This window comes from Vicugna pacos, chromosome 10 (genome assembly GCF_048564905.1).
Source record: "Vicugna pacos chromosome 10, VicPac4, whole genome shotgun sequence".
NCBI lineage: Eukaryota > Metazoa > Chordata > Mammalia > Artiodactyla > Camelidae > Vicugna > Vicugna pacos.
Genome location: NC_132996.1, coordinates 33,181,999 through 33,196,807, shown reverse-complemented (window position 1 = coordinate 33,196,807; position 14,809 = coordinate 33,181,999). Strand labels below are relative to the sequence as shown.

General features: G+C 35.2%; 1 protein-coding gene across 2 annotated transcripts in view; it reads left to right on the top strand.

Annotated features, from left to right (window-relative positions):
- Window positions 1–14,809, top strand: part of SBF2 (SET binding factor 2) — a 393,567-nt gene that overhangs the window by 280,009 nt on the left and 98,749 nt on the right. For both annotated transcript variants that reach the window (XM_031681212.2, XM_031681211.2), the window contains exon 17: window positions 5,339–5,407. In XM_031681212.2, the coding sequence (XP_031537072.2) occupies window positions 5,339–5,407 (69 nt within the window). The remainder of the gene's footprint in view (window positions 1–5,338; window positions 5,408–14,809) is intronic.

Here is a 14,809-nt window from a genome sequence, read left to right as displayed (position 1 = left end):
ATACGAGAGTTATATTTTTAATTTTTTGAGAAATCTCCACACTGTTTTCCGTAGTGACTGTACTCACATTCCCACCAAAAAACATTCCCTTTTCTACACACCCTCACCAGCACTTATTTTTTGTCTTTTTGATAATAGTCATTCTAACAATGAGTGATACCTCATTGTGGTTTTGATGTGCATTTCCCTAATGATCAGTGATGAGTAGTTTTTTATGTACCTGTTGGCCATGCCTTCTTTGTCTTCTTTGTATGTCTTCTTTGGAAAAATGTTGAATTCCTTTGCCCATTTTTTAATTGGGTCATTTGATTTTTTGCTACTGAGTTGTATGAGTTCCTTGAATATATTGGCTATTAACTTCTTACTGGATATATGGTTTGCAAATATTTTTCCCATTGTATAAGATTCCCTTTTCATTTTGTTGATGGTTTTCTTGCTGTACAGAAGCTTTTTAGTTTGATGTAGTCCCATTTGTTTATTTTTGCTTTTGTTGCCTTTGCTTTTAGTATCAAATCCAAAAAATCATTGCCAAGAATAATGTAAAGTAGCTTCCCACCTGTTTTCTCCTAGGAGTTTTATAGTTTCAGGTCTTATGTTCAAGTCTTTAATTCATTTTGAGTTGATTTTTGTGTATGATATGCACAGTTAGGAGTCCAGTTTCATTATTCATATGGATATCCAGTTTTCCCAGCCTGACTTTATTTTAAAATAAAAACTTAAAAGTGACTCCAAGGTAATGACTGCCTTCAAAGTCATCTCTCAATTGATTTTCTCATGCCTTTGAAGGGAGTTCTCACTGATTCATTCTCTTTCCCTGCTCCCTACCCTTTGTCTGTCTGTCTTTCTCTCTCCCTCTACCCCATCTTCCTTTCTCCTCCTCTCCTCCCTTCTCTTCTTCTCTTCTCTGTGGTACATGCTCATTTCAAAAGGTGAGGCTGAGTGACATTACTCAGATAGTTCTAGTAGTCATTCTTTTTATATCTGAAACTCATGTCCTTGAATTTAAAACCAAAGGTCATTTGATGTAACTTAAGATCTATCCAACCAGTAACCTGACTTCAGCAATCACGCCCAAAGACACATCACGAATGAACATGGTTGTCCCTCATATATATGTTCCATTCAGCCATGAATTTTTCTCAACCCTTAAAATGTGCTCTCATTTGTCCTCTGTGTCACCTCTTGTGATAGTTTCCTGAGTTTGTTAGCTATAAAAGGCCTACCATAAAGTAGATAATAAATATTCTTTGAATGAATTGAAATTGTCTTTCAAAGGAATAACCTGCTAATTACTCTCAGTGCTCATTCTAGATGTCTAAGACCTGGCAAGATTTGTTTCTACTGATCTTTCTGCTTTGTGACATTCTGAAAAAGGCACAAATCACTTGGTAACTTTCCATAAATATCGATACTGCTTCTTATTTACTACTATAAAAATACAATCAAAGAGCTAATAGTTTAGTAAAGAGAAAGAAAAATAGTTATACAGTGTGCTGTATACTAAGCATTAGTGTGTGCATATCGTAGCTTCAGTGGTAGTAACTGTATCCCGTATTGAGTACTTGCTATGTGCTGGGTACAATTTTAAGTATCTTACTTGTATTACTGATTTCTAACTTAATTGTACTATGGTCTGACAGCCATGTCTATATAATATTAATCTTTTAGAATTTACTGAGACTTACCTTGTGGCCTAGTATAAAGTCAGATTTTCTAAATCCATGTGAACAGTTTTGGGTACAGTGTTGGAGTATAAATAGATCAAGTAGGTTTTTGTATATAGTGTTCTGTATATTTTCACTTGCACTTTTTAAAAATCTTCTATAGGATTATTGATTTCTCTACCTGTTTGATCTATTAATTAGTGAGAGATATATTAAAATCTTTCAATGCAATTGTGGATTTATCTATTTTTCTTTATATGTCTGTCATTATTTGCTTTATGTGTTTTGAGACTAAGTTATTTATTAAGTTTATGCCCATTTAAAACTGTTACATCTTTCTGGTAAATTGAGCTATTTTATATAATACTTCTTTTTATTTAGTAATGCTTTTTACCTTAAGTTTATTTTTTGTGATTATTAATATAATCTCAGCTTCATTTGATATTTTTTGTGATACATCTTTTTCCATCCTTTTGTGTATCCTTAAGTAATAGATACATCTTTTTAAACAACAAATATTTGAATTCTAGTTTTTTAATTCATTTACAATATTTGTGGTTTTAACCAGAATATTTGGTCTGTTTCTGTTTTTTGGGGGGGGGTGTTTGTTTTTTTTCTTTTTTTAGTTTATTCCTACCATCTTAATTTGTTCTTTTCATATTGTTTTCTTTTTCTGGGTTCCTTTTCCTTTCTCTTGCTTTCTGTTGGCTTGTAGGTTTTTGTGTTTGTTTTTCTCTTAGTCCACTTTTTCCTCCACTAGTTTAGAAGTTGTAGCCCATTCTGTTTCTATTCCTTTGGCAATAATACAGAAAAATGTAAAGGCTTACTTAATTTATCAAAATCCAGCACCACCTTACAATATCTGTGCTACTGTGGTTGTAATTTTAGTTGTATCTTATTTTTATTTAATATCAAAAGACATTATTTTCATTTTTTGTATAGTCAGTGTTTGATTAGTTCACTCACATATTTATCACTTCCCTTGCTAAGTTATCTTTTTATATCTCAGACTTTCCATTGGTGTTCTAGGTGGCCCTAAGGAGCCCAGCCTTATAGTAGTTCTCCTACCTTTAGCAGGCACTGGGTTTTGTCTCTTTCTTTTGGGTCCTTTGAGTTGTTCAAAACTAATACTCAAATTTACTTTGTTCGCCAACTGTTTCTGAAATAAAATCCACTTCAGTGCTCTGTTTATGTCTCCAAGTTCCCACTTAACTTACATTTTGGGCTGAGTATTCCTTACTTTCTTGCCAGTTCATTGCTTTGCAATAAAGATTTTTAAATATATTATCTAGCATTTTTTGTTTTCAGCAAAAATGCCTGTCAGAATATGAAATCCACCATGTCAAGGAATAAAAGCCCGTAACTAAGTTTTTAAATGATCTTTTGGTTGGAATGCTCTCAGAATTTTTTTTTTTGATAGTAAATCATTTTTTCAATTGCTTTCTAAGAAATAGTTCATTGTCAAATTAGGTTGGAAACACTGCTTACCAAATTCCCTTCATACAGTCACAGTTGAAAATCCTTTGAAGTTCTACAGTTTTTTTTAAACAAACAAAAACATTTTGTTTTATTTTGTTTAACCAGCATTTCCTCTACTTCTCCCCAAGTATCAGCTGTCAATACTCCATAAAAACTAGCATTTGCAGAACAGTCTGAGGATGCTCCCCACCCCCAACCCCCACTGGCTACCCCCATAGAAACCTCTAAGGTAGGTCTCAGTCTTCCCTGTAGTGCCAAGCTTCTCTCTCCTAATATGTAATATTTGCTGATATATTCAGGGATTTTGATGATTAATATAAATTCTGTTTATTTGCTTTTCTTGGAAATGAGCTATTTCCCCCTTGGAAATGGGGCCCATATTGACTAGCAGCCACATGTCAGAGACCTTTCTGTACCAGTGACCTTCCTTTTTCATCTCTCTTCTCTCTTGGATTTTCCTCCTTAGTGTACTTGGATCCTTTGTAATTATTATAGAATCAAAGTATTGCATAAAATCTTAGTATTCATCTGGTCCTCCTCTACCAAGATTCATTAAACTACCCATTGGGATGTCATAACTCCTCAAGCAGCTTCCTTTCCTTTACAGCTACACGGCCTTTGGTTGTTTTGGGAGGGGGGCGGTCAGAGAATTTCAGCTATATGAGAATGATTCTTTATTGCAGAGATTTGTCTTGTAACCCAGTATTGTTTCAGTATTCTCTGGAGTTGAACATCCAATGTTTTCTATAGCGGTGTTTGTCAGAGTTGAAAATGCATGAAATTCAGTCAAGAACTCTTTCAGCAGATCGTAATACCAGTTGTACTCATGCTAGGCAAGACTAGCATTAGAGGAGATGCCCACCTTTGGGCCATGACTTATGAAAGGAAGTTTCCTCCTTTTTTCCCTCAAGGCAGTACTACATCCTCCCCACTTCCACCCTTAGCCCTCCCAAACCTGAGTAGTATTTTGAAGTAGGCCAAGGACGTCTATGATGTATTTTCACTTTGCCTTCTGACCCTTCCTCCTACTTTCTGGAAACTTTGTCCCTGGCACCAGTGCCCTTTCATTGCTCTAAGCCTCCAACTGCTCTCCTGTTGAGGCCTATTCTTCCTGTCCTCCCTCCCTCACACTCCAAAATTAGTGCTGGAAGCTCAGAAAACTCATACCCTTCACCCCAAGAATATGAGAAAAGCAATCAAGAACAAAAGGTGGTGTTTAGAAGAAAAAGCACCAGGCTAATAGGTAGATAAATCCAAATTCCAGTACTGTCTGACTTCTAGGCCCTTTTTTCTCATCTGAAAAGTGAAGGAATTGCATTAGAATAATTTAAAATCAATTCATACAAACATATGAATAACTGATGGCTGATGAATTTGCATTTTGATGGACATAGTTATATTGTCTAAAGTTGAGGCTGTAATTACTGTACCTCAGTCTCTAAGGAGGAGGCCAGTTGCAGCTTTTGCTGCCCTTGGGCATTGTTCCAGGTCATGGCCCCCCTACGGCTGTTAAAGTTGTTGTTTTGGATATATACCCAGAAAATAAAATAGGTCGATCATAGGGTAATTCTATTTTTCAATTTTTGAGGGACTGCCGTACTGTTTTCCTAGCAGCTGCACCATTTTACCTTCCCAGTGAGATTTTCTGGCTGTCCTGTTCCCCAGCAATGTTTCATCCAAGGGGTTTTTGGCATCAGTGATATTTCTCACCTGATCAATAACAAAATTTTACATATAAATCCTTTGTAACACTGAGAAAAAATATTTTCAACCAATTATAGCATGCATTCCAGTCTCAGAGAAGTTAAAATGTGGGTAAAAGTGCCTATCTTAGATTCAATGAAATACAGTACTTAAATATACTAAAAATCCCCTCCAAAAATTTTTAAGACAAATTGCACAGCTCTTAACACCATTTTTGTAAAACAGGAAAGTAAAAGTAGCTGCTCACCAGTAGTGTATGAAAATATCTTTCTCAAATGTATTTTTTTATCATTTCTAAAAGGATGTGCTTCAAGGACTTTTTTTTTAAACTTCTCTTTTCAAACTTACCTAGGTAAACATTATAGACAATTTGAAATAAAAGTAAAAACCCTATAGGGCAGTAAATAATATATCATAAATTTTTGTTTCCATATATTTATGATTTCTGGTAAACGTCCTAATAATGCTCATTTCTCTTTGTCTTGTTTAAGGATTGTTCGAGTTTAGAAGAATATAGCATTGCTGCAGCATTACTTCCTTTGACCAGTGCTTTCTATAGGGTAAGTTTCATTGGTCTATATATGTCATTATGATTGTACAATATATAAATGTATTCAGTTTGATTTATCATGAGACTACATGAATCCTGTCCCCTTTGTATATCTAAGACATATCTGTGGTTAAATTTATTACAGCACTTATTGCACATTATGTATAAGAAATGTAATACATAATGTTCATCCTGTAAGCTAAAACCCACCATTCCATTCCTACTTCGTTTTTCTTTATAGTACTTTATAACACCTGAAACTGTTACGTATTGATTAGTTTACCTTTGACCGTTTTCCCCACTACAGAAAGTAGATTTCACAAGGCTAGGATATTGTCTCTCATGTTCATTGTTATATCCCAATGTCAGTCAGTAAATCTTTGTTGAATGGATGAATGAATGAACAAACTAAATAAATAAATGGGGGCAGGAATTAGAGTTTAACTTCATTGGCAATTTCTGTGAACCTTCAGAAAATTTTCTGGAATGTTCAGTGATTTTCTTAATTCTGTCATTTATTGTAGTTCTCCAATCCATGCCTTTTCATAAAGAGATTAGTTCTTATGACAGACAAACCCAGCAAATTCTTATTCTCTCTTTTCCTGTGAAAGACTTGTAAGGAATTAAATAGCCACACTCTGAACAGCACATTGAATCCGTCCTTCTGAAATGTACAGTAGGAAATAGTAAACCTGTGGCAGCCAGGCTGCCTCACTGTTCAGCTACATGCCGTTCACTTCAGGAGGTCCAGGACTTCAGGAAGGTGGTATGGAAGTGCTTGTAGCTTAAGCTACTCTGTATTTCCTGGGCTCTAAGTCAAGAGAGATTATCAAATATTCAGATCTGTTTTAGTAGAGAACTAGGCACCAAATCAGGTGCTTCAACTAGAGTCCTAGCCATGGAGAGATTCGTGCCCTTAAATGCTGACAGTATTCTGTTGCTGTTTTTGTTCTGCGCATCCGTTTCATTTCATCTATTTCTAATTGATGAGGCCTCGCTACCTGCCTGCAACTAATAGGTCCTCAATAAATATTTATTGATAAGATCAGTTTTTAAAAAGCTTTACTTCAAATATTTTGTCCACGGTCTTGGAATTAAAGATCTTAACTCAAAGGTTCTCCAAGGTTCTCCATAATCAGGATCTCTTTCTCTGCTGCTGAGTCATTGCACATTCCTTTTTCTCCTTACTTACCTTCCCATCCTCTTCTAAAACAAAAAATGGAATTTATGAGTCTCACACTTCTGAGAACTGACAGGTCATACTGAGCGTGCTTAAGAAACAAGGGCAAATCTTAAAAATGTGAAGTAAATGAATGTGGGTTTAGAAACTAATGACAACCAGCTGGAGCATCGTCTTTGGTCTTCCCTCCTCAGCTTAAGCCCATCTCCAGGCCCACTCTAGTTTTCCTTAGATGTATGCATACTAGTCTTCTGAAGCCAGAAAGCTTGGTTCTAACTATCCTCCTTATGGGCCCTCCCATGGGCATTTGTTAAAGAAAATGATGTTTTAACAATTTTTCACTCTAATATCTAAGATATTTTTAAACTTAGATATTAGGTAGAAATAAATAAGAAGAAACATAGGGAAAATAAGAATTGACAGTAGAAAATTCATTTGCTGAAGGATCTAGATTACTTAAGATCTTTTTTTTAAAGCTGGAACGTTTATCCACTTTACAGTGTGTATTAGTGAGGGTTTGATCATCACAGCAAAAGCACCATGAGTGATAGGAAGTAAGGAATCTATTACAGGGACCAGCTTTTATATTGTTATGGAAGCTAGGGAAGAAGTTTATGAAAAGCTTTGAATTAGGGTCTGCCTGTGGGCCTGACCCTATAGGTCAAGTCATCAGGGCAGCAGTCAGGAAGAAAAGCTGGATGTGACACAAAGAAGAACAAGGACAAACTACACCCTGTATATATTTCTTACTTCCTCCAACCTCAAGAAAGCACATGGCCTGAAAAAAGAAGCAGTGCTCTTGGCCATACATGTGCCTGACCCTGGACTAGGGGAAGCTAAAGGAAGATCCAGCAGGAACTAGAGGAAGTGTGAGCTCAGTTCTTTCCACACATCAAGGTGATCCAGCAGATCAGTGACAAAGTGTATGAGATGCAGCAGTGCCTGGCATTCTATACTGACCTTCAGAGTGTAATGGCTACTGCTTCATTTTTGCCTTCCAAATCTTAGATTTGTCTTGTGGTCAACCTTAACCTGCAATCATAGAGGAAAGAGAATTCTGGGAAATAAAGCTGTAGTTTAGCTTAGTTTACCCAATACACAACCATCACACTGTGGGGGTTTTTAATGCAGTTAATTAACAAGTTGAGCTATATGCCATGCTTTCTCTCTATTATCAAGCTTAATAATACAAATTTATGTTTTATGATGGGTTTATAGGTTTAATTCTTTGTTGTTAGCTTGGCTTGATTTTATTTGGTTTAATTTCATTTGGGCATGAATTAGTCAAGTTCGTCAGGAGCAAGAAACCATATAAGTAATACAAACAAGAAAAATTTAACATAAGGAGTTATTAAGTAGTAACAGGGGATTAACTACTAAGAAGTAGAGAGAATTTTAAAGAATGCAGGAATAGCAGATAAGGGGAGCAGCTACTATCTCTAAGGCTCAGGCAAAGTAGCCAAGAAAGGAATAAATTTGGGAGAGGGCCACTCCCCAAGAAAATCTTGTTGGAGACATGTTGCTGTGAGCACTGGATGGCACCAAGGTGAAATTCACTGAGGTGCCACAGACTTAGGCTAAGAAGCAGGGAACTGCCTATTGAAGTTCTGGCAAGACTTGCTAGGAATCTACTCACTAGAGTGCCAGTGAAACTTGATAGGATGCCACCGTCTCTGGGATACGCTGAAACTTGCAAAACGATGAGCACATCTAGGCATCCCACACATGACTGGCAGGTACATGCCACAGGAACAAGAAGGAAGAAGCACACCAGAACCAGGAAGAGTTCATACTGCAGTCTCCCTTCTAACAAGGCTTAAAATTGTGCTATCTGGCCAAGGAGAAATGTTTATAGGTTTATCTCCAATACCACAAAGCAAGGCAAAGGAAGGTAGATTTGGAGGAAAGAGGTACTATGTTGATAATCAACTGGGAAAGGTTAGGCAGTGGATCATACTGAGTCTTAGATACTTTGTAAATTTCTGTCTTATGGGAAAATTATTTCTGGTGCATAGTGGATCTATTGTTTCAGGAAAATTCTGTAGATGTAAATTGCATTGTTCTGGCCACAGACTGCAAATGAGCCATCCTCATACTGTTCAGAGAATATAAACTCCTGGGCCTTGCTCATCATTGCTTCAGTGAATGGACTCAACTGCTTGTCTTGTTTAAACTTATGTTGAAAATATTTAGTAAAATTTATTAGTCTTTTTTTTTTTTCAATGCAGTGAAAGTTTGTTGAGCATCTCAACCTAAAAAGTTACTATACCAGGCAATATCTTGCGCAGCAGTATGAACAAAACCTTGATGTGGCCACTAGGAACTTTTATTAGTCTTTACAATACAGTAAATAATAAACAAGAAATTAAACTGGTCCACAGTTACATCAGCCAGATGGACATTTTCCCAAAGTAGTACATATACATGGTTAGAAAATTCAGATAGTACAGAAAGATACGAATTTCTTCAGACAGTTGATTTCTTCCTGGGGGAAAAATGTTGTGTATTGCCAGAATAGACAGATAAAATTTTCTTTTTTAAAAGTGATCAAACCATTCACACTGTTTTCTCATCTTGCTTTTTTTCACTTAGTACATCTTGGAGATCCTCCCACAGGCCTAATTAGTATATAGTATAAATGCCAAATTATTTTTAATGACTGCATGTGTGTATATGTAATTTTGCAAATAGTGGAAGTTAAAGCCTGCTCTGGGTGAGGAGATAGAAGAGATGATGGATCAGGTGTCTATTTTTTCTTTTTTTTTTTTTTCTCCCGAGGTAAATCATCTATTTTTTTAATTGAAGTATAACTGATTTACAGTACTGTGTTAGCTTCAGATGTACAGAAAAGTAATTCAGTTTTTTTCAGATTTTATTGATATGGCAAGATATTGAATGTAATTCCCTATACTACACAGTAAATCTTTGTTGCTTATCTGTTTTATATATAGTAGTTTTTATCTGTTAATCCTGTACCCCTAATGTGTCCCTTCCTCCCTCCCTCTACCCTTTGGTACCCATAATTTTGTTTTCTATGTCTGTAAGCCTGTTTCTGTTTTGTATACAGATTTATTTGTATTATTTTTAGGTTCCACACATAAATGATACCACATTGTATTTGGCTTTCTCTATCTGACTTACTTCACTAAGTATAATATTCTCTAGGTCCATCCATGTTGCTACAAATAGCAATGATTAATTCTTTTTTATAGCTGAGTAGTATTCCATTGTGTGTATATATACCACATCTTCTTAAGCAAGTCATCTGTTGATGGGCACTTGAGTTGTTTCCATGTCTTGGCTGTTGTAAATAGTGTTGTTATGAACACAGGGGTGCATGTCAAATTATAATTTTCATTTCTTCTGGATATATGGCCAGGAGTGGAATTGCTGGATCGTATGGTAGCTCTAATTTTAGTTTTTTAAGAAACCTCCATACTGTACTCCATCATGGCTGCACCAATTTACATTCCCACCAACAATGTAGGAGGATTCCCTTTTCTTTATACCCTCTCCAGCATTTGTTATTTGTAGACTTTTGATGATAGCCATTCTGCCCGGTTTGAGGTGATACCTCACTGTGATTTTGATTTGCATCTCTCTAATAATTAGTGATGCTGAGCATTTTCTCATGTGCCTGTTGGCCATCTGTATGTCTTCTTTGAAAAACTGTCTATTTAGGTCTTCTGCTCATTTTTTCATTGAGTTGTTTGTTTTGTTATTGAGTTGTATGAGCTGATTGTGTATATTGGTTTAATTTGCCCTTGTCGGTTGCATTATTTGCAAATATTTTCTCCCAGTCCATAGGTTGTCTTTTCATTTTGTTTATGGTTTCCTTTGCTGTGTAAAGGCTTGTAAGTTTCATTAAGTCCTATTTGTTTATTTTTGCTTTTATTTCTGTTGCCCTGGGAGACTGACCTAAGGAAATATTGCTACAATTTATGTCAGAGAATGTTCTGCGTATGTTCTCTTCTAGGAGTTTTATGATATCGTGTCTTATATTTAGATCTTTAAGCCATTTTGAGTTTATTTTTGTGTATCGTGTGAGGGAATGTTCTAATTTCATTGATTTAGATGTAGCTGTCAAGTTTTCCCAACATTACTTGTTAAAGAGACTGTCTTTACTCCACTGTCTATTCTTGCTTTCTTTGTCATAAATTAACTGTAGGTGCATGGGTTTATTTCTGGGCTCTCTGTACCATGCTGTTTTTATTACTGTAGCTTTGTAGTGTTCTCTGAAGTCTGGAAAGGTTATGCCTCCAGCTTTGTTCTTTTTCCTCAAGATTGCTTTGGCAATTCTGGGTTTTTTGTGGCTTCATGTAAATTTTAGGATTCTTTGTTCTAGTTCTGTGGAAATGTCATGGATATTTTGATAGAGATTGCATTAAATCTAGATTGCTTTGGATAGTATGGCCATTTTAACAATATTAATTCTTCCAATCCAAGAGCATGGGATATCTTTCCATTTCTTTGAATCATCTTCAATTTCCCATATTAGTGGTTTATGGGTTTTAGCATATACATTTTCTTTTTGATGAAAAAATAATTGTATATATATACTTGCTGTTCTCTTAAGCAGAATACTTTATTGACCCAGATGAAACATAGTGTTCATCTTTTAGAGCTTTACTTAGAGTAAAAGATGTTCCACTTGTAACATTATCTATCTTAGATCTTTGGAAATTTGTTACACCACAGCCACCACAGATTTAGGGTTTTTTCCGCCTACAGTTCCGTCTCACTTTTTTCTTCTTCTAATAAGTTGTAATTCATGTTTCTTTAACTTATGAAGCCTTTCTTGAAAGTAGTGCCTTAACAGCTAGGTTTAAATTGCTAGGGTTACTTTAACGGTGAAGAATAATATAATCTTTCACATTTACAGTATGTTTGTTGTTTATATGATGGTTTCATTCTCAGTTCAGCAAACATTTTATTAGATGTCAAGCCCTATGCTTATCTTTGATGCAGAGTTGTAGATGAATAACACATGGTCCTTACCCTCAAGAAACATACTGTCTAATATCAATCCATTAGTTAATTACTGATAGAGCAGTCATTTCACAGTTAATGAGTAACATTAGGCTTCTCTTTGTTTACTCAAGTCCTTTTCATTCAAAGGTCATGTTTGTTAAATTGAGAACTAGAATATATGCTCAAAATTTAAAGCAGAGATTCTTGTCTAAATATTGCTTCTTTTGGAAGAAAAATAATTAAAGAATAAGATAAAATCAATAGTCAAAGCAGAAGTGGAACTAAATAGAATACCCTTGCATTATTCTTTCCCAGCGATAGCAGTGAGCAGCAGTGAAAGCCATGGGCCCCTCCACCATGAGCCATCATTTAATGCCTTCTCCTCAGTGACCCATGCACTTTAGGGTCACCCTGTTGCAGTTCTTAATAACCCAGGTAATCTGGAGAGTGTCCTGGAGTCTATCAAAGTATGACAAATCCCTCCCATTATGTCTTTGAGGCACATCTGTTGGTTACTGATGCTCAAAATGCCTCCCAGGAGAGCTGACACTTTCTCCTTTGGGTACCCACTGTAGTTTATGTGTATCCTGGGAGGAAAAAGCAACACCCTGTTTCCTTAAATTCAAGCACCCTAAAGTGTTGCCTTCCCAAATTCCAAAGATCTCCCCCATGCAGATGACACTTTGAAGATGTTTTACTGATTGAGCTAGGTCTTACTTCAGCACGAGAGCCCTATTCAGGCTCTTATTCTCTATAGAAATAGATTTTTTTTTCAGAATTCTCACTTCTTTCAGTATGTTACAGTGTCTTTTCCAAGATCCAGCCACATAAAAGATTTATTTTTATTAATAAATTTATTGAAATATAATTTATATATACCACTAAATTCATTTAAGTTTACGTTTCAGGGACTATTAGTATATTTACAGTGCTGTACAGCTATCACCACCATCTTATTTTAGGACATTTCTGTCACTCCAGAAGGAAATTTCATGCCCATTTACCATTGCTTCCCATTTTGTGGCAACCACTTATATACTTTCTGTCTGTATAAATTTTCCTTTTCTGGAGATTTTATATAAATGGAGTAATATATGTTCTTTATGTCTGGCTTCTTTCACTAAGCATAGTGTGTATTTGAATTTCACCTGTGATGTTTTGAAGATTTCTTTAGGACTGTTAATTATTAATGAAAAATTTTTCATACCCGGAGTGCTTAAATCATCTTTTGTATTGTTAGGTACATCAGATTATACCTAATTCAAAATATAAAAATAATTAAACTAATTATATTTTAATAAATAATATGGAAGAATGTGAGATGAAGAGCATGATTTCTCAGTTTGAAGAAATATATTCTATATTTCTGTCTACATGGTTTTATAGTTGCTTAATTCTTCTTTTGCTAAATTTTAACTTTTGCTTATATATTCTAGACAAACATCCACTAGCTTTTCTGACTAAATAAAATTTGAGACCTAGGTATCATTTCCATATAAAAATATAAAAGCCTAAGGCAAGTATATTCGAGATGGTGTAATAAAATCTGTTGAAAATCTGAAAAAAAGTCATTTTTGTAAACCTAGCTGTCCTGATGAGAGAAGCAGAAAATGAACATTAAAGCATGGAGAACACAGAATCTCCTTTTCCATCTCCTGAGCAATGACCCTCCTGTCACCAGACTTCAGCAGTAATTCTGCTCCCTATCCCTGCCCCCTACTCCTGCCCCCTAAAATGAGTACACTAAAATCTTTTATCTGTGTCTTTCATGTCAGTGCTTGATACTTCTTATGTAAGCCTGTGTATCTAATAGAACATGGTAAAGAAAAGAAGTCCAGAGGAAGGTGATAGGAATAATAATGACAGCTAATATTTACTGAATTCTTACTATGTAAAAGATGCTACATTTGGCTTACTGTAACTAGTCCAACTCAATGAATATTATTCCCATTTTAAGATGAAAGAACTATGGCTTAGAGAGAATCTGTACCACTTAGCTAGTAAGTTGCAGAGCCAGGACTCAAACTCAGTTCTACCTGACTCCAAAGTTCATATTCTCTGATTATGATTCCATTCCCCAAGTGAATTCCAATTTACATGGCATACTTCTGAGAGCTTTTTTTGTCCAGTACCTTTGTTTGGAGGTATTGAACTGACATCACTCATACTTCTTCATTCCTCCAACCATTTTCATCTATATATCCAGCAGGGATATTTCATTTAGCTTTGGCTTGGAGGAGGCAAAGTTAGGAAATGCTGATGAACTGCATGTTATAGTTAACTTAGTAAATAACTGTCACATATCATTATTTATAAATCTCTAATTTCCACATATTTCTAATATAAAACATACTAAGTATTTAGAATCACAACAGATGCACTTTTGTATTTCTTTGACTTAGAAGTTACTGAATAACTGACTGGCTTTGCCTCTCAGTCATTAATATGGGCCCTACTTGTCCTACCATAGATATCACAGCTTGTAGATAATTCCAACTGATGCAATACAAGTGAACCCATAGTTTGTGGTATTAAGATTGCTCCTAGAAGAAAAATCTTACAGTAATATTTAAAAAATAGGTATTTCATCAGTGTTAATCTTTTCCCCATTGGTAAATAATGAGAGAAATTCTTTAAAATCTACAAAATAGGAAAAGAATTTTGTTTTTCTTAGATTTTATGATCTGGATACATTTCATTGCCTACAACAGGTCTCAAAAGGATTACATTTTTGGCAAAAAAAAAAGTGGTGATGATGAAGGGTCTTTTTCATATTTTTTTCTACTGTAAAATCAAATACTAATCTTAAAAATTAAGTCAGCAGAAAAACGTTTGGAAATGAAGACAGACATCAACACTGGACTGAATCCAAATTTGGCCTAGAAAAGATATGAATGTGTTTATTACAGCAGATGCCTCCAGCACAGCAGAATTTTACAATGGCCAAGGAAATAGTATCTTGCTTTTATTTCCTCTCTTTATTTTCTTCTTGTTCTTTAGGACAGTTTCACATTCCTACCTCCACCTCCTCCCTCTCAGCACAACTTCTTCTTGCCTCTCTTACTTTTTCTTTCCAGTTTTACGCGGCTGCTCCTTCCTCCTGGAGAACCTCTGCTTCTGAAATCTGTGAATTATTATAATTAGTGTGGAAGTACTGTTATTTGTTAATGTTAGTTTAATATTCACAGTTTACTGATATAAGGCAATTATAGAATAATTTACTCCAAAGCCATAGAACAGATATTATTATTATTATTATTA